Consider the following 17,194-nt stretch of genomic DNA (forward strand, 5'->3'; position numbering starts at 1 on the left):
CATATTCTTTTATGGTTTGACATATTTACTCCAGGTTTGAATTCCAGCTGCAGTGCAAATGGTCATCATTACTGCCAAGCGGTTGGATGCTCAGTGAGGAATTTGTAGGGACTTCATGATTTTACTATTGCAAGGGATAATTCCCATGACCCCAGCCAATACACTGTACACATCTCATATTCAGTGAAGTACCAATAGCTATGGAAAACAGTGGAAGCAAGACTCATATGGAAAAGGTTGCGATCTATCCTCAAGCCATAACTTTACCATCAAAATTCCACTTAAATAACTTTTTCCCATTTTTCTAATGATTTTGTTTTCTGTTTTTACAAATAAAAGTGCCTCAGGGGTCTCACGATGTGACAGCCCCCCTCGTCTTGTCAAAACTCGCCTGTAAGTGGCTGTAGGCCAGAAAAACTGATACAGTGGATTTAAAGGGGTAAAAAGCATGCATGCTGGGTTCTGGATTACTCATCACATCTGAACGTGCCAGCTCGTAAATATAATCGCTTTTTGGAGCACATCTTTACACAGAAGAACGGGCACAACAAGAACATTCCACTCATTTCTCCTAAATGAGAGTCAAGGTGAGTTTTAACATGTTTTTTTAAATGAAATGTTGTTGTTATGCTATTAAAGGGATGCCAGATCTGCATTGTTTAGATTTATAACTGAACCTGAATTGTTTTGAAGTGCAAGTTTAAAGTTATGTGTTCACGGATGGGAAAAGTCTGTCAGGTTGGTGTTCAGAGTTATTCAGCTGTTCTAGGAACAGACAAGCTGCTCAATCATTAATGCAAATCACTGGCAATGAAGGGGTGAAATCTTTGGCACATTGTCAGGCTTAAGACAGAAATATTCAAAGAGGAAAAATAAAATTATTATATAATCCATTTATAAGAATCTATTTCTAAGGTTTTATCTGTTTGTTTTGTATAAGAATGACTTATTTTCAGCTCAAATGAATCCTCTCAGAACCAAGTACTGTATGTAAATACTTTATTGGCGTCTTTAGTTCCATGAAGAACCAAAGATGGAACCATGGAATCTTTCCATTTCACAAAAGGTTCTTTATAGTGAAAGGGGTTCTTTAGATTATTAAAATGTCCTTTACACTAAAAAAAAGTTTACTTTAAGAACTTTTAGTTTTCACCGAAAGGTTCTTTCTGGAACCCAAAATCGTTCTTCTATGGCATCGTTGCGAAAACACCTTTTTGCAAACGTTATTTTTAAGAGTGTAGCATACTGTACATCATTAAACAAACACACAAAGTATCTTATCTGTAAAGAAAAAAAGCTCTTGTGTATTCATTCATGAGGTTATTGTGTTTAGATGTATAAATTTGATCAAACCATGACAGAAAAATATGTCAGGCAACCACAAATGCATTATAGAACAAACATAGACACACACATACACTAATTAACACAAGTTTATGTATGCAGCATGGGTTTAGTAGCTGTAATTTGGTTGTACAACAGATTTATAACTGCAGCTCAGTGTGTCTTTCACTGCCATTTATAAATGACTCATTGAAGTATCAGGATGTAGAGCAAATCATTACTGTTTCGCAGTTGTAATGATGACTATTACCATGGTGGTGATAAACATGGATGGATGGATGAACATATCAATGGATGGAATGGTATAGTATATGCTCACTTCCGGAAAATATGTCTTTCACATTCAAAATATTTATTTTGTATTTAATTCAAAGGTTTTAATTTTTATATTAGTACTTATATTATTTATATAATTATAATATTTTATTTATTTATCCATACAAACTAAAATATGCTGTTTGTTATGTGGTCTCATTTAACATGGCCATGTAGTCTGGATTCACCTATGAGTGATATATCATGGTATATGGTGTGGTGCGGGCGGAAGAACACAAAGAGTCAGAAGTTCCAATACAAACTTTTTTTTTTACAATATAAATCACTACGGTACACAGCAGACGGGCAGAAGACTGATTGGACAGAAGGGAACTAAATACAAACACAAATGAACATTAATTGACAGAACACAGGTGAAACAGATGAAGATGATGATTAACTAAACACAGGTGCTACAGATGAACTGATAATGATGACACTTGACATGAATATATATATATATATATATATATATATATATATATATATATATATATATACATATATACACCATACATCTATTTAATGTATTTTTTGTTCAATGAATCAATGAGTTTTATAATCCATCATTTTCATTATTTACTTTTTATTGAATAATAATATTTAAAAACGTACAAAAATGTCAATTTAAACTCACTTTACTAACAAAAAACGAACTGACTCTAAATTAATTCTCATTTTTTGTTGTTGCTGTTATTGAAAAGTTATTGGTATGCTCCAAAAGCTCTAAGCTAGAACTTAAGAAAACTGACTTTGTAACTTTGAAATATCCTCAAGACTTCTAATCTATTTAAGAAATTAAAGAGCTGATCATGAAGGTGACCTTTCACAGAAAATGCAGAAATAATTGAATTCAAACCCTACATACAGTATGCTATTATGTGTCAGATGTACATACAGTATAGCTGCTGCCTTCAGGAAAACTTCAGGTTTAAACTTGTTGGCTCCAGATGTTTTAAGAAGGCTTGAAATCCAAGCTGAGGGGTGCTGTGATTGAACTTGAACTGAAAATCATCAGTGTGTTGCTAGACTATTTGACATGAGATGGTAAATTATAACAATTGGTAAGTGTCATTTTGTTCTGAGCAGAAGTCTGATGTTTTCTGATTATTTTTTTGGTTTCACAAATGTGCTTTTGTACTATGTGTTATTTCAATACCAATTTGTGCATTTGAAGAGCAGCTTCGGTTCAACAAAAAACGTTGTGGCTGTAGGGTTGAGTTGAGTTGTTTGGTTTTTCTCTGGTTACCTTATAGGTTGTTAAATCAGTGTATAAGTGTCTGTGTTCTATTTCTTAAAGCCTAGAAGATAAAAGAAAAATAAATAATAGGCATTAAACTCTTTGTGGTTCTGAAGTGAAAGTGTTGCTTGTAAAAAGCCAGACCAGAACTTTAAAGGTTTAAATAAAGATATTTACTGGGAGGTAATATTATACTTGAATGGGATGTAAATCAATTTCCAAGGATATGCTTATGTCTGAAATCTTGATGAGTTGCATTTGGAATAACAGTCCTTCGTTGTTCATTTTTTTCTTTTACTTGTATTTTTCTTTTACTTTATATTTTTTGTGTTAGTAATGCAATAGCACCAACATGCTTAAAAAGTGAAAATCAAATGAAAAGATAGTAAGATATTAAAAGATAGTATAAAGCTAAATAAAAAATGTCTTATTTTATTGATAAGAGTCACTTTGCTTTACAGTAGTTAACATGGCATGGACAAGCTAACCACAACCAAGATTGTCAAAGTAGAGGGGGGATCTGGAGGATCTGCAAAAGGTAAGTGCATGGAAAACACTTTTATCATTCATAGGGCCCTATTTTAACGATCTAAGCGCATGGTCTAAAGCGCACGCCGCAAGTGCACTTAGGGTTGGTCCGAATCCACTTTTGCTAGTTTAACGACAGGATAAATGGTCGGCGTGCCCGGCGCATGGTCTAAAAGGGTTGTCCGTATTCTTTTAATGAGTAATGGGTGTGTTTTGGAAGTAACGTGCAATAAACCAATCAGAGTCTCATCTCCCATTCCCTGTAAAAGCCAGTTGCGCTCGCGCCATGGCGGATTCGCTATTTACATGGCAGAATTTTCAAGCAGAAAAACTGGAATTCCTCTCCAGAGAGGAAACGGATCTGCTTGTGCGCGAGGTGAAAGCGCACAAGCAGAACATCTATGGGAAAAGCCGGATTGCACCATATCTTTATGTTCACAATAATAATCTTTTTCATTGTAATAATTATATTTTTAATGTTTGACATGTTTGAGTGCTGCTGCGCGTCCCTGTGTGTGTAATAAGCAGAGTGTACGTGTGTTGTGTACCCGCCTATAGGCGCACATTACTAATACGCCCTTTAAATAACAAAAAAAAAACTGGCACAGTCTATTTCGCAACACGATAACAATGCGCCTGAACACACCTCATTTTCAGACCAGCACGCCCATGGGCGCACAAATGGGGTGATTAGGGGTGGGGTCAGGTAACGACTTCAACAAGGTGGGTAATAACTTGGCAGGCTGTTGAAATTTGGTAAAACACCGGCTCTGTTTCAATAAAAAAAATAAACATCGAAAATGACAGCAGTGAGAAAACTGCAGTTAAGAAAGCATCTAATCATAGCGATGTGGATATGTTTGCACCAGCTCTGCAATTCACCGTCATTATGTCGATAGATGAGGTAATTAAAATTTCACTGTTATAAAACTAAATATGAGTCTGTAGATTTTATAGATCTGGCTATGTGAGACTGAACAGTTTGAATGAATCCCTTTTCTTTGCATGACTCATTGACATTACAGAACAGAATGGCTCTCTTAATGGAAGTGGCTCTCGGGAGTGTAAACGTCACAAACTTGATTTTTCTCTGCAAAAACGTCCCGAGTCCTTCACATGAAAATCAGTGTACAGACTTTCATAGACAACCTAGGAAGTTGGGGAATGTCTAGTTTTTTTAAATTTCGTGATAAGCCCTTCACACATTGGCAATAAAATGCAATTAATACATGAAAATTCAGTATCGCTTTATTTTAAGGTGACGTAGTTACACTACATGTACTTACTCCAGTAATAACAGTAAAATATGCATAATTACAAGTAACTAAACCTAACCGCAACTAAGTACATGTAGTTAATTAATATTACTTAATTATGTTACCTTTAAATAAAGTGTAACCGAAAATTCTTACATATAGCATTCTTACATATAACATAAAGTAATTTGGCACAACCATTAAACTGGGAATATGATATACTGGCTATAATTTAAATTCAATTGTCCCTTAACTTGAATGATGTTAAACATTACAGAAATCCAGAAACATACCGAAACTGTGACAACCACAAGACTGACATCTCTACCCCCAAGTATGTTTTAACTGCAATTTGAAATTACGTCATATTAAAAACCATTGATTGCGCCGTTTTCTATATACTGTATTGTAGAACAGTTCAATCTCCTTCCCTGCTGAATGTTATTTGGTGTCTCTCTAACTAGAGGGAAACAGCAGCTCCCTGAGTAGCCAACAGCTAGTGCCCTCCATAGGGAACAGCTCCGGCTCTGGAGGAGCTTCCGGAGGAGCAGTTCTGCTGGAGAAGAAGATCATCTCCCAGACCAGTGCTGAAGGGGGCGCTTCCAGAAGTTATGTCATATCCTGTGAGTCCAGAAATCATCTACTTTCTACCATCTAGGCAGGAAATGTAAAGGAAATTGGTTAAATTAACACTAATTTTCAACAATAATTACTCAAAATTCTTGAAAGAAACATTAAAACAATACTTTTTTTATTATTCATTCACAAGGCTTCTAAAATATTTTGGGACTGACATATCAGTCACAATATTCTCCATTATTTGGTTTCTCCTCATATATATGAAATATCTGTGGTATTTATTAAGTTGTTCTTTCTTCTCTCCAGCCTCTTCGTCTGGAAGTTCAGCCAGTAGCAGTTCAAGAGCTGGGTCTGTGATTGGTGGATTTGACGGATTATCTCGTGAAATCAGTGTAACCGGTCCGATTAGTAGCTCAATGGTTAAAAGCTCTAGTTCTGTGGTTAAAAGCTCTAGCGGCGTCTCTACCTCCATCACAAGAGTTGGCAGTTCCTCAGCAACGGGTGGAGATCTTTCTTCTGGATTCGGGTCCACCTCGTCCTCTGAGTTTGTGTCTGGTTCTTCAGGCGGTTCTCTTAGTGCTTCTGGAGGCAGTATGAACATATCCAGAGGTGGAGGAGGTGGTGCTGGCTCCTCTGCAGTCATGTCTGCCGGAGGAGCTTCCAGCTCCATGACTGTCACCAAGTTCAGCTCCTCATCCCCTAGTGGAACAAGGAAAGGTTTGAGTTACAGCACAGTTCCTACTGAGAGGAAGACCAGTTTGCACCTTCACACTGGAGGATATGAGGGTAAGGGGGAGACCATGACCTCTGACCTTTGTGGGATATATTGATTTAAAATGAGAGGACCCTCACACAGTATGTTTAATTGTTGATATTAGTTGATATTGATATTAGTAAATATTATGGTCAACAGAATTAAAATGTTTTATGTACTGTATGTTATATTTACTCAGGGGGCTCCAGTGGCAATTCCTCCCCTGAATACACAAAGAAAGAGTACGGTACGTCCATTAAATATTTTGTTTTTGGGACTGGTGTGAATTTCAAGAGAAAAAAAAACATAATTTGTAATTTAAAATACAATATGAAAGAAATTCATGATTAATCAGCACAATAGGCTACCCCTAGACATTTTTTTTAAATCAAGCAAAACAAATGTTGATATGAATACTTAGATGTAAAAATCTACTTTTGAGACCATGCTACCATATCCGTTCGCCAAGTGTATACTGTTGTTTGTTTGTGTTTAGTTGTGTGTGTGCGTGCGTGTGTGTGTGTGTGTGTGTGTGTGTGTGTGTGTGTGTGTGTGTGTGTGTGTGTGTGTGTGTGTGTGTGTGTGTGTGTGTGTGTGTGTGTGTGTGTGTGTGTGTGTGTGTGTGTGTGAGTGTGTGTGTGTTTTAGTTCTTATCCATTGGGGTCTGAACCCTCCGAAATAATAAGAATCATATTATTATTATTAATTAATCTATGAAACTTGCGTTTCTCAACATTCTGCTTAAGTGTTTTGTTTGTTCCCCTTCGTCAGATCAATACAACGTGAGACAGAAGTGATTCTGACGAATGGGGATCGCTTGCGAGAGCCTATCTACTTCGAGTGAAATAAAATGAGTCAATGCATATTGTCATGCGATAATTGCAAGGTGCGTTCGCATCCTTGTCTTTCACTTGAAAGCCAGATGGTGTATGCTGTTCCTGTCTCCTGCAAAGATCTACTGAGTGTCTTCGAGTCTCTGTCAAGAAGAATCTCTGGTTCGTGGTGTTGGTGTGACGGCACTGACAGCGAGGGTTGCGATCTCTCTGCGTCTTCTCTTCAAAGCATAAACAGCTGTTTTCACAGCTTTGTTTCTTTTGGAGCTCCACCGGATGATCAAATGTCGGTCACTGCTTTGGAGGGTGAGCTAATTTCCTCTGGGGATGAAGACTCGGCTGCGCTGCCTCCTTCGGGTGCGCCAGCGTTGTCCGAGTCGGACCCAGAGCTCACGGCTATGCTTTCCTGGACCGTCGCAAGTGTCGGGCTCGAGTGGAACCCTCCACCGTGTGGTTCTCAGCGCCCCGCCCCAGTGCCTTTCTTTCTGGAAGTGCATGAAGAGGTTACCAAAACATGGACGGCACCTTTTTCTGCTCGAAACCGTTCTGGTGCCTCTTCCTCCCTCACTACGCTCCTGCAGGTCTACCAGGCCAAGGCGCTCAAGGAACTGCACGAGGGTAGTTCCGACCCAGGGGTTATGCAGGGACTGCGTACAGTGACGGACCTTGCCCTCCGGGCGACGAAAGTCACTGCACGCTCCCTGGGTCATGCAATGTCCACCTTAGTGGTCCAGGAGCGACACCTGTGGCTGAACCTGGCAGACATGCGTGTCCCCTGTCTGCCTGGAGCTCCCTGGAGTCCAGCGGTACCCACATTTTCTATAAAAGAGCAATTTCTTCCATCTCTGGGTCACAAGAGGGCGCGGATTGCAGTGAGCGATGCTTCCATGCCTTGCCACTCTTTTCCCCCTCTTCCATTGCCAGCGGGCAGCAGTGTGCGGTTCGAGGACGCCACCAAGCCTTCCCATGCACCCTCTGCCCCACCCTGGAACCAGGTAAGTGTGGCACAGCCGAGTCCCTGTGTTCCACCTCGCTGCCCCACCTCGCTGGTACGTCTGTGGTCCTGTTGGTTCCGCTTGCACGGTGTCTGGGAGCCTGGCTAGCGCTTCCCAACCTGTCTTGCTGGCTCATCCATACCATCAGACTTGGCTATGCGATTCAGTTTGCCCGGCATCCTCCCAAGTTCAGGGGCATCCATTTCACCTCTGTGCGGAGTTGCGATGCCCCTGTCTTGTGGGCAGAGATCGATGTCCTACTGGCGAAGGACGCGGTCGAGCCGGTTCCTCCAGCCGATATGAAGACAGGGTTCTACAGCCCCTACTTTATTGTACCCAAGAAAGGCAGTGGGTTACGGACGATCTTGGACCTGCGAACCTTGAATCGGGCCCTGCACAAGCTCCCGTTCAAAATGCTCACGCAGAAACACATTTTCGAATGCATCCATCCCCAAGCTTGGTTTGCAGTGATCGACCTGGAGGACGCGTACTTTCATGTCTCAATTCTTCCTCGACACAGACCGTTCCCTCGGTTTGTGTTCAAGGGACAGGCATATCAGTACAAAGTCCTGCCATTCGGGCTGTCCCTGTCACCCCGCGTCTTCACGAAAGTCACGGAGGCAGCCATTGTTCCACTCCGAGAACACGGCGTTCATATTCTCAACTATCTCGATGACTGGGTGATTCTGGCTCAGCCAGCTCCGTCACCTCAGCCTGTTGGGCCTGCGGGTCAACTGGGACAAGAGCGAACTCTCCCCTGTGCAGAGGATCTCTTATCTCGGTATGGAGTTGGACTCGGTCAACCAGACAGCGTGACTCACAGAGGAGCGCGTCTGGTCACTGTTGAACTGCTTGAGTACAATCAAGAGCAGGCTCCTGGGGCATATGGCATCCGCAGCTGCAGTAACGACGCTCGGGTTGCTTCATATGAGACCGTTCAGTACAGGCTTCACGGACGAGTCCCAAGATGGGCGTGGCAGTGCGGCACGTACCGGGCTCACGTCACCCCGCACTGCCTCCAAACCTTCAGCCCCTGGTCGGACCCTTTGTTTCTACGTGCAGGTGTTCCCCTAGAACATGTGTCCAGGCATGCTGTGGTCTTCATGGATGCCTCTGTTACCGGCTGGGGGGCCACGTACAACGGGCATGCAGTTTCAGGTCTGTGGACGGGGCCTCAACTGCATTGGCACATCAATTGCACGTACTGGTCCGTACGGACAACATTGCGACCGTTGCGTACATCAACTGTCAAGGTGGTCTATGCTCCCACCGCATTTCGCAACTCACCCGCCATCTCCTCCTATGGAGTCAGAAGCATCTGAAGTCACTTCATGCCATTCACATCCCTGGCGTGCTCAATCGTGCAGCCGACGAGCTCTCACGACAGTCTATGCCTATGGTAGAGTGGCGTCTCCATTCTCAGGTGGTCCAGCTGATATGGAACTTACTTGGAGCCGCTCAGATAGATCTGTTTGCTTCTCCGGACTCGACCCATTGCCAGATGTTTTATTCCCTGACCCTCGGCACGGATGCACTGGCGCACAGCTGGCCCCGGGGCCTACGCAAGTATGCGTTTCCCCCAGTGAGCCTTCTTGCACAGACACTGTGCCAAGTCAGGGAGGACGAGGAGCAGGTCTTGTAAGTTGCGCCGTGTTGGCCCAACCGGACCTGGTTCCCAGAACTCATGCTCCTCGTGACAGCTCCTCCTTGGCCCATTCCTCTGAAGAAGGACCTGCTTTCTCAGAGACGGGGCACTCTATGGCACCCACGTCCAGACCTGTGAAAACTCCATGTCTTGTCCCTGGATGGGACGCGGAGGTTCTAGGTGACCTACCCCAGGCGGTAGTAGACACCATCACTTCTGCTAGAGCCCCCTCAAAGAGGTGCGTCTATACTCTGAAGTGGAACCTGTTCGTTGAATGATGTTCTTCCCACAGGGAAGACCCGCGAAGATGTCCAATTAGAGTCATGCATTCTTTCGTGCAAGATGGGTTAGAGCGAAGGCTCCAGAACGTTGTCCTGAGACCCCGGCTTGGATATGTGCCCAAGGTTCTTACCACTCCCTTCAGGGACCAGGTAATGAACCTGCAAGCGCTGCCTTCTGAGGAGGCAGACCCAGCCCTGGCTTTTCTCTGTCCCGTCCGCTCCTTGCGGTTTTACGTGTACAGGACGCAAAGCTTTAGGACCTCAGATCAGCTCTTCGTCTGTTATGGAGGCCAGCAGAAGGGAAAGGCTGTCTCCAAGCAGAGGATGGCCCACTGGATAGTGGATGCCATCGCCTTGGCTTATGAAGCCCAAGGCGTGCCAACACTTGTATGCGTTGTAGAACCTCTGTTAGGCTGGGTGTCCATATGAAGCGGTCCCTGCGGCGACCCTATATGTGTATTCCTCCACGATCAGCTCCTCTGCGGGCAAGCCGGTGTCTTTCCCTCTACAGAGCCCACTCTGTCGTCTCTGCTGGTGTTCTCTCCCCCCTATAATTAAGCTTGAACCACCCCAGAGATTGCCATATGCTGTACTACCCTGCTTGGCTAGTCCATATGTGTATCCGTCACAGTGCCTCCCTCTGCTGTAGGATGTGGCATCCGCAGCTTTCCTTTCCCCAAGGGCACGGTTTCCCAGCGTTATCCAATTAGTCACACTGAGTGGGTTTTGTGGAACAGCAGTGACTGACCTTATCGTGCTTAGAGCTCCTCCTTCTGCCCAACACTGCGGTCAGGCCAGGTGGCTCAAGCAGAGCGCTGGAAGCGCCAGCAGCCGTGGCGTTTTGGTAGATATCCCCATTCGACAGAATCACTTCTGACTCACGTTGTAGTGATCTGATGAAGGGAAACGTCTCGGTTACATATGGTAACCCTCGTTCCCTGAAGAGGGAACTGAGACATGAGTTCCCTCGCCACAGTTGCTGAGCTTCCGCTGTACGGCCGAGTCACAGGTCCGGCTCCTCAGCGGAAAAACAAGGATGCGAACGCACCTGCTGCTTATTATATGCTCGCGCCGCGATGCACAGCAGCTAGTGCAATTATCACATGCCAATATGCATTGGCTCATTTTATTTCACTCGAAGTAGATAGGCTCTCGCAAGCGATCCCCATTTGTCAGAATCACTTTTGACTCACGTCTCCGTTCCCTCCTCGGGGAACGAGGGTTACCATACGTAACCGAGACATTTTTATTTGCAGTTTCGTCAAGCGTTGCCACCAGAGGGCGCACTCAGACACGAGGTATTTATGAAATAAAGCGTAGTTTCGTAAACTTCCCAATTCTTAAACGTGAACTTCAAATGTAAAACAAATAACTTATCTCGTAATGTAAGTCTCATTTTCTAAATCTTAATGTTATTGTTGTGATGCTGTCTTTTCCAGAGAGTGAGATAAGAGCAAGATTGCAGAGTGCTTCACCCTCCACTAGATGTCAGTATTGCTAATGTTCAATAGTGTACACAGGATCTGCTTCACAATGCAAATGCAAAATGTTTTCAGTTGCACCACATATGTACTGTACAATATATATTTTGAATTTCATCTTTCTTTTAAATTATATATTGATTATATATGAAAATATCATTAAACGTTCAATAGTTTGTGTTGCCTTAAGTTTCAGAAAATGAATGATAGTTTCATGTATTTAGGGACAGAGCTGGATGATGTAAAGAGATTACTGAAGGGAAGTCGGTCCGGGAGCATCAGTCCACCTCGTTCTCCCACCAACACTCTGCCTATCCCGAAAAAAGCCAGCGTGGACATGCGCCATGACAGCCAGTCAGGTAACACACTCACTCACACGCACAGATATTCATGTGATACACACACAGCACAGCCAGTCCTTTGAGACGAATACTTGACTTTCAGGTTTTGACGGCTCAGTCCTGGATGCTGGATTCAGCGGATATTACACCAGCCCAAACAATCTCAGTTACACCACACTGCAACAACCATCACCCACAGGTTAACGCAGAGAAACAAGAGTGTCTGTGTGCATGTATTTCTGTGTTAAAGTTGAAAGGATCAGTTCAATTAAAAGATAAATGAAAAACAATAGGAGGAAGAAAGAGAGAGATTGCCACTGTGTTGTTTGTTTCAGGTGGCATGCAGAATAATCTGACGCACGGCTCATCTGCCCTTGGTAGTGCAGGTCATTACATTAATCAATTCATGTACTAAAAACAAACTCCTATTTTGAGCTCTGGTTAAATGCACAAAAGCCTCATGAAAATGAAAAAGTACCTGACCCCGATGGCTTCCCTCTGTGTTTCTGTTCTTCTCAGTGTATGGGATGCAGAATAACCTGTCAACATCTGGCTGTGCTTTCATGGCTAATGGAATGAGTGTTGGCCATGGTAAACGAACCTTTCTAGCTGTTATGCACTGACGTAATGCATGCATACAAAATAACTACAGTAAGAGATTTATTATGCCTGTTTGTACTTCCAGTGTATGGGTCACCGAAGAATGTTGGCAGCACTGGATTGGCCACCAGTTTTACTGGTAATAATGATTTTAACAATGACTTAACAATGTTGAAGATTAAAACAATACAGTATTACCAAATTAAAATTCTTCTTTTTTTATATCACATTTACAGCTGTTCCCAGCAGCCCTATCACCTCTGATGATGTGTTTGTGAAAGATGGCAAGTTTATTGCGATTGGGAAAGAAAATGTTGCGGCTAAGAAAGAGCCTGAGAGACTGATCATGTCCAAAAATACTGGCAAACAGTTCGTCACTTCCACCACCAGTGCTGGAGCAGGTAGACAGCTCAGACTAGAAACAGTATTTTAACTCAGCTTAATTATAGTTATTAGATTAAATCAGTCATTTAATTAGTAAAAAGTGTAATTGTTCCAGTTGGATTGGGTAAAATAGTTAAATATATTATATATACAACCCTTCAAACATTTTTGAAAGAAATACTTTTAATCAGCAAGGACACATTACATTTACCAAAAGTGACTTAAAGACATTTATTATGTTACAAAATACATTATACTTACAAATGTCTCATGGTTTCCACAAAAATATTAAGCAGCACAACTAATTAACTTTTTTTTCGGTTGAAATTTATAACAAATGACAATAAATGTTTTTTTTTATATTTCAGATACATTTTCTGAAGATTCACTCAAGAGGGAGAAAAAGATGATCTCGAGCGCCATGGAAACCACCACTGGTACATTCAGATAAACTCCCATTCTGGATAATATTTAATTAATAAATGAATCCTCACTTAAATTACATCCAATAAAACCGACATCTATGTGCTTCCAGCTTCCAAAGCCTCAACAAAAGACAAGGCAACCTATGCAGGTTCAATAAAAAATCAATACTGTCACAAACACCGGCTCATTCAGCAATGAATAAGCAAACATTATGGATCTGGTTTTTGATCACAGACACATATTCTAATGTCACAACAGAGATCCGCAAAGATGATTCGGACGACACAGGACTGGGATTCTGTTCCTGCTGCTCGTGGTGGAAGTGGCTTCTGGCGTTGATTATTGGTCTTCTCCTTCTGCTGGGACTCCTCTGTGGTCTCATTGCACTGGGTGTGTTATGTCTCAAGACGTCTAGACCAACTGATTTAGCTTGTACTTGTAGATTTCCTTCATCATGAATGTTTCTCTGTGTAGGTGAGGAGGTCAGGAAGCTGAAGGCTCGTGTGGACGCTCTTGATGGTGGACAAAGCGTAGGCTCTGCTCGAACCAGTCGCTTGTCCTCCTCCTCGGCTGTCAATATCGTGGATCCACTGGAATCTTCATTCGTCGAGCGCACCTCCAGTGTCCGTGCCGATAACACTATAAACCTGGATTCAGCATCTGCTGCACAAGACCCTGTGGTCCTGCAGAGGACCATTCAACAGATCCTCAGATCTGAACTTCAGTCAGACACCGTTCGAGGTGTTTACCATACATCCACTCTGAACATATACAAAAGACGTACATTCAATCAGTTAACATTTATTAATCATTCATTTGTTTGCTATTCATTTTTAATGGTTTCATTATAGCTTCACTGGCAACTTCACTTAGGGGGGAGAGAGGAGAAACTGGCCCTAAAGGTAATTTTTACAGATTAATACATAGATAGTATACAGTGAAAAGTGAGAATGCAGATTTACTAATACGTATATTTAATGTACATTTAATTCTAGGAGACCAAGGACCTCCTGGAGTTAAAGGTATTCAAAACAAACAAAAAAACACACCAAACTGTCATTGTGACATTCTGAAGTAAAATTTCATAATTGCACATGCACACTATCACATGTATATCATAATAATATCATAAATGTATCACAGATATATAACAATAATGCCACATTATCACAACAGTATCACATAAAATCACAAATATATAACATATGACAAATATATCATATCAAAATATAAGAAATGTATCTTTCTGATTAAATATTTACGTCACACATTCTCACAACAGTTTCACATAACATCACAAATGTATCACAATTATAGCAAGATTATCAAAACAGCATCACAAAAAATATAAATATATAAATATCACAATTACATTACAATGTCATACATCACAACAATATCACATAACATCTTAAATGTATCACAGTTATATCACAATAATGACACATGACGTAGAATCAAGTATATCACCATATTATCACAACAATATCACATATCACACATATATCACATCAAATGTGTCACTCATTATCTCAAGTTTTATATAATATCAAAAAAAGCACAATTATATATCACATATTACAAATATAACAAGATTATTAAAACAGTATCACAAAAATATAACGAATATATCAATATCACAAATGTATCACAATTATATCACATCACAACAGTATCCCAGTAATTTCACATATTATCACAACAGTGTCACGTAATATCACAAATGTATCACAAATATAAATTACAGTTATATCACTTAATATTATGAAAATATCTAAATTATATCAAATAATTTTACAGGTGAAACAGGATTTCCCGGAATTCCAGGTAAGGTTTTTTTAAATACTTTTTTATATGACAAACATCACATCCTTTGCACTTTAACTTTAAAGTCTACAACTATGATATTTGATACACTTTAGGAAACAATATTTCTACTAGAAAAACAAATAAACAAGCCAAAAAGCTAAGAAACTGACTGTCTGGTCGTGGATCAGTTTCTCACATTTTAAACGTATTAAATAAATGTATATTGAAATATTGATTTGATAAGTACTTACCAGAAGAGCCTAAATAAATAAACTGAATTAATGAATGGTGCCCTTTCAGGTCCTCCTGGTCTCATTGGTCACCCCGGACAGGAAGGTCCTCGAGGGCCCAAAGGAAGTTCAGGTATGATGCAGAGCCAGAGACACTAATCCAGAAGGAACTTTTTCCAGTCAATCATTGCCATTACAACTTAAGAGTGATTTTGTGATGCTCACATGTGAAAAAGGTGATACGGACCTAAAACATCTCTTTTTACTGTTTACAGGTGAATCAGGAACTGATGGTTTACCAGGGCCGAGGGGACGGGAGGGGCCGGCGGGTCCCAGAGGAGAACCGGGACCTCCAGGAATTGGACAGAAAGGAGAGAAAGGTGATACCACTGACATTATTGCTACTGTTGTATTATAATCAATTAAACACGTTCTGCACAACCAGCTTAAAAAAATGACTTGGTAATTGTTTTGTGTTTGCTCCTATAAGGCTCTTCTGGCGATGTTGGTGCACCTGGGCTAGCAGGACCAGGAGGTCCCGTGGGACCCAAAGGTAAGACCATCTGTTCACAGACAAAGTGAGAAACAAGCAGAGAAATGGCAGTCCAGTACCAATGATTCCGGTTCAGCAGGCAGACAAATAATTCCTTCATATTAATCCTGCCTTTGCTAGACCTACATTTTGAGGGGAAAAACTTGTTTTGTCACTGCAGGGGATGCAGGTGCTCAAGGCATACCAGGCCTGACAGGAGCTCCTGGACCCCAAGGCTTCCGTGGAGATTCTGGTGATCCTGGACCCAAGGGTAAATCTACCTTTTCTTAACAGTTTCTCATTCAAGAATTTCATGTGAACAATTTGTTGTCATCATCTTTTATATTTATTAGGTGATAAAGGACCTGCTGGGCCATCTGGGGTCAAAGGTTGGTAGAAGCCAGAGATACGTATTGCAAATAGTAAAGCTCTGTTTAATATACTTATCAAGTTTTTATGCTGCAAATTATATTGAAATTATTTTTCTATTACTAAATTAGGTGATCAAGGAGAGAGAGGGCCACGTGGCACCACTGGTAAGTTCCAGTATCTTACAACATACAATTATATATATATTTGTTATTATTAGTATCTCAAAAAAAATGATAATATTTTTGACAGGTGAGCCAGGTCTGGTCGGACCAGCAGGGCCTCCTGGTGAGAAAGGTCTTAAAGGATCAGCAGGTTGGTCTCATCACAGAAAGAGAAACTTGAATAAAAGAAAACCTGTTTTACATGTAGAATATATGCAATTAAGATGTATTCTATTCTATAAGAAATAAAATATACATTAGGCTACTGTTCAAAAGTTAGTAATTTAAAAAAATAGAAATTAATACTTTTATTCAGCAAGGAAGCATTCACTTGATCAAAAGTGACAGTAAAGACATTTATAATGTACAAAAGATTTCTATTTCAAATATATGCTGAACGTTCTACTCATTGAAAAATCCTGAAAAGAATCCTAAATGTTTCATGGTTTCCACAAACATATTAAGCAGCACAGCTGTTTTCTACAGTGATAATAATCAGAAATGGTACTTGAGCAGCAAATCATCATTTTAGAATGATTTCTGAAGGATCATGTGACACTGAAGACTGGAGTAATGATGCTGAGAATTCAGCTTTACATCACAGGAATAAATGACATTTTACATAGAAATCAGCTATTTTAAGTTGTAAAAATATTTCACAATATTACTGTATTTTACTGTACGTTTTCATCAAATAAATGCGGCCTTGGTGAGCAGAAGAGACTTCTTTCAAAAACACTGAAAAATCGTACTGACCCTAAACTTTTGGATGGTAGTGTACAAGAACATCTGGATTGAAAATGACTGTACAGTATGTGATGTATCATATCAAGTCATTATTTTATATCATATCATATATCATATTTCATTTTCCACAGGTGCTCCTGGGCCAGATGGTGTCAAAGGAATTCGAGGTAATTTTGAAACTAAGCCTTGTTAAAACATTAGCATGTGTCTACAAAATACAAGCATGTTTTTTGTTTTTTTTATTTCTCTTTCCTTTAAATTCAAGGGGACCAAGGTCCGATTGGGATGCCTGGAGCTCGGGGACCACAGGGGCCTCCTGGAGACGCAGGAATACCAGGTAT

At 41.0% G+C, this 17,194-nt stretch overlaps 1 protein-coding gene across 33 annotated transcripts in view; it reads left to right on the plus strand.

Moving 5' to 3' along the window:
- Positions 1-209: 209 nt before the first annotated feature.
- col17a1a (collagen, type XVII, alpha 1a) overlaps positions 210-17,194 on the plus strand; it is a 32,656-nt gene continuing 15,671 nt past the window's right edge. For 4 of the 33 annotated variants that reach the window (XR_013207776.1, XR_013207777.1, XM_077246128.1 and 1 more), the window contains exons 1-30: positions 2,641-2,723; positions 3,361-3,437; positions 4,961-5,017; positions 5,148-5,306; positions 5,569-6,048; positions 6,216-6,263; positions 11,027-11,068; positions 11,210-11,257; positions 11,476-11,610; positions 11,696-11,791; positions 11,928-11,978; positions 12,112-12,183; positions 12,278-12,331; positions 12,429-12,593; positions 12,945-13,013; positions 13,112-13,150; positions 13,261-13,392; positions 13,477-13,743; positions 13,854-13,904; positions 13,998-14,024; positions 14,803-14,829; positions 15,112-15,174; positions 15,317-15,421; positions 15,532-15,594; positions 15,755-15,844; positions 15,927-15,962; positions 16,074-16,109; positions 16,195-16,257; positions 16,985-17,020; positions 17,119-17,190. Coding sequence is in view for 27 of the 33 variants with exons in the window: in XM_077246128.1 (XP_077102243.1) it covers positions 3,374-3,437; positions 4,961-5,017; positions 5,148-5,306; positions 5,569-6,048; positions 6,216-6,263; positions 11,027-11,068; positions 11,210-11,257; positions 11,476-11,610; positions 11,696-11,791; positions 11,928-11,978; positions 12,112-12,183; positions 12,278-12,331; positions 12,429-12,593; positions 12,945-13,013; positions 13,112-13,150; positions 13,261-13,392; positions 13,477-13,743; positions 13,854-13,904; positions 13,998-14,024; positions 14,803-14,829; positions 15,112-15,174; positions 15,317-15,421; positions 15,532-15,594; positions 15,755-15,844; positions 15,927-15,962; positions 16,074-16,109; positions 16,195-16,257; positions 16,985-17,020; positions 17,119-17,190 (2,647 nt within the window). In the remaining 6 variants the exon portion in view is untranslated. Of the gene's footprint in view, positions 588-2,549; positions 2,724-3,360; positions 3,438-4,960; positions 5,018-5,147; positions 5,307-5,568; positions 6,049-6,215; positions 6,264-11,026; positions 11,069-11,209; positions 11,258-11,475; positions 11,611-11,695; positions 11,792-11,927; positions 11,979-12,111; positions 12,184-12,277; positions 12,332-12,428; positions 12,594-12,944; positions 13,014-13,111; positions 13,151-13,260; positions 13,393-13,476; positions 13,744-13,853; positions 13,905-13,997; positions 14,025-14,802; positions 14,830-15,111; positions 15,175-15,316; positions 15,422-15,531; positions 15,595-15,754; positions 15,845-15,926; positions 15,963-16,073; positions 16,110-16,194; positions 16,258-16,984; positions 17,021-17,118; positions 17,191-17,194 lie in introns of those variants that run through there. The other 29 variants (XR_013207780.1, XM_077246134.1, XM_077246137.1 and 26 more) reach the window with 21 other exon arrangements.

This window comes from Siphateles boraxobius, unplaced genomic scaffold (genome assembly GCF_051911475.1).
Source record: "Siphateles boraxobius isolate OS27281-9 unplaced genomic scaffold, OSU_SipBor_1 29, whole genome shotgun sequence".
Classification (NCBI taxonomy): domain Eukaryota; kingdom Metazoa; phylum Chordata; class Actinopteri; order Cypriniformes; family Leuciscidae; genus Siphateles; species Siphateles boraxobius.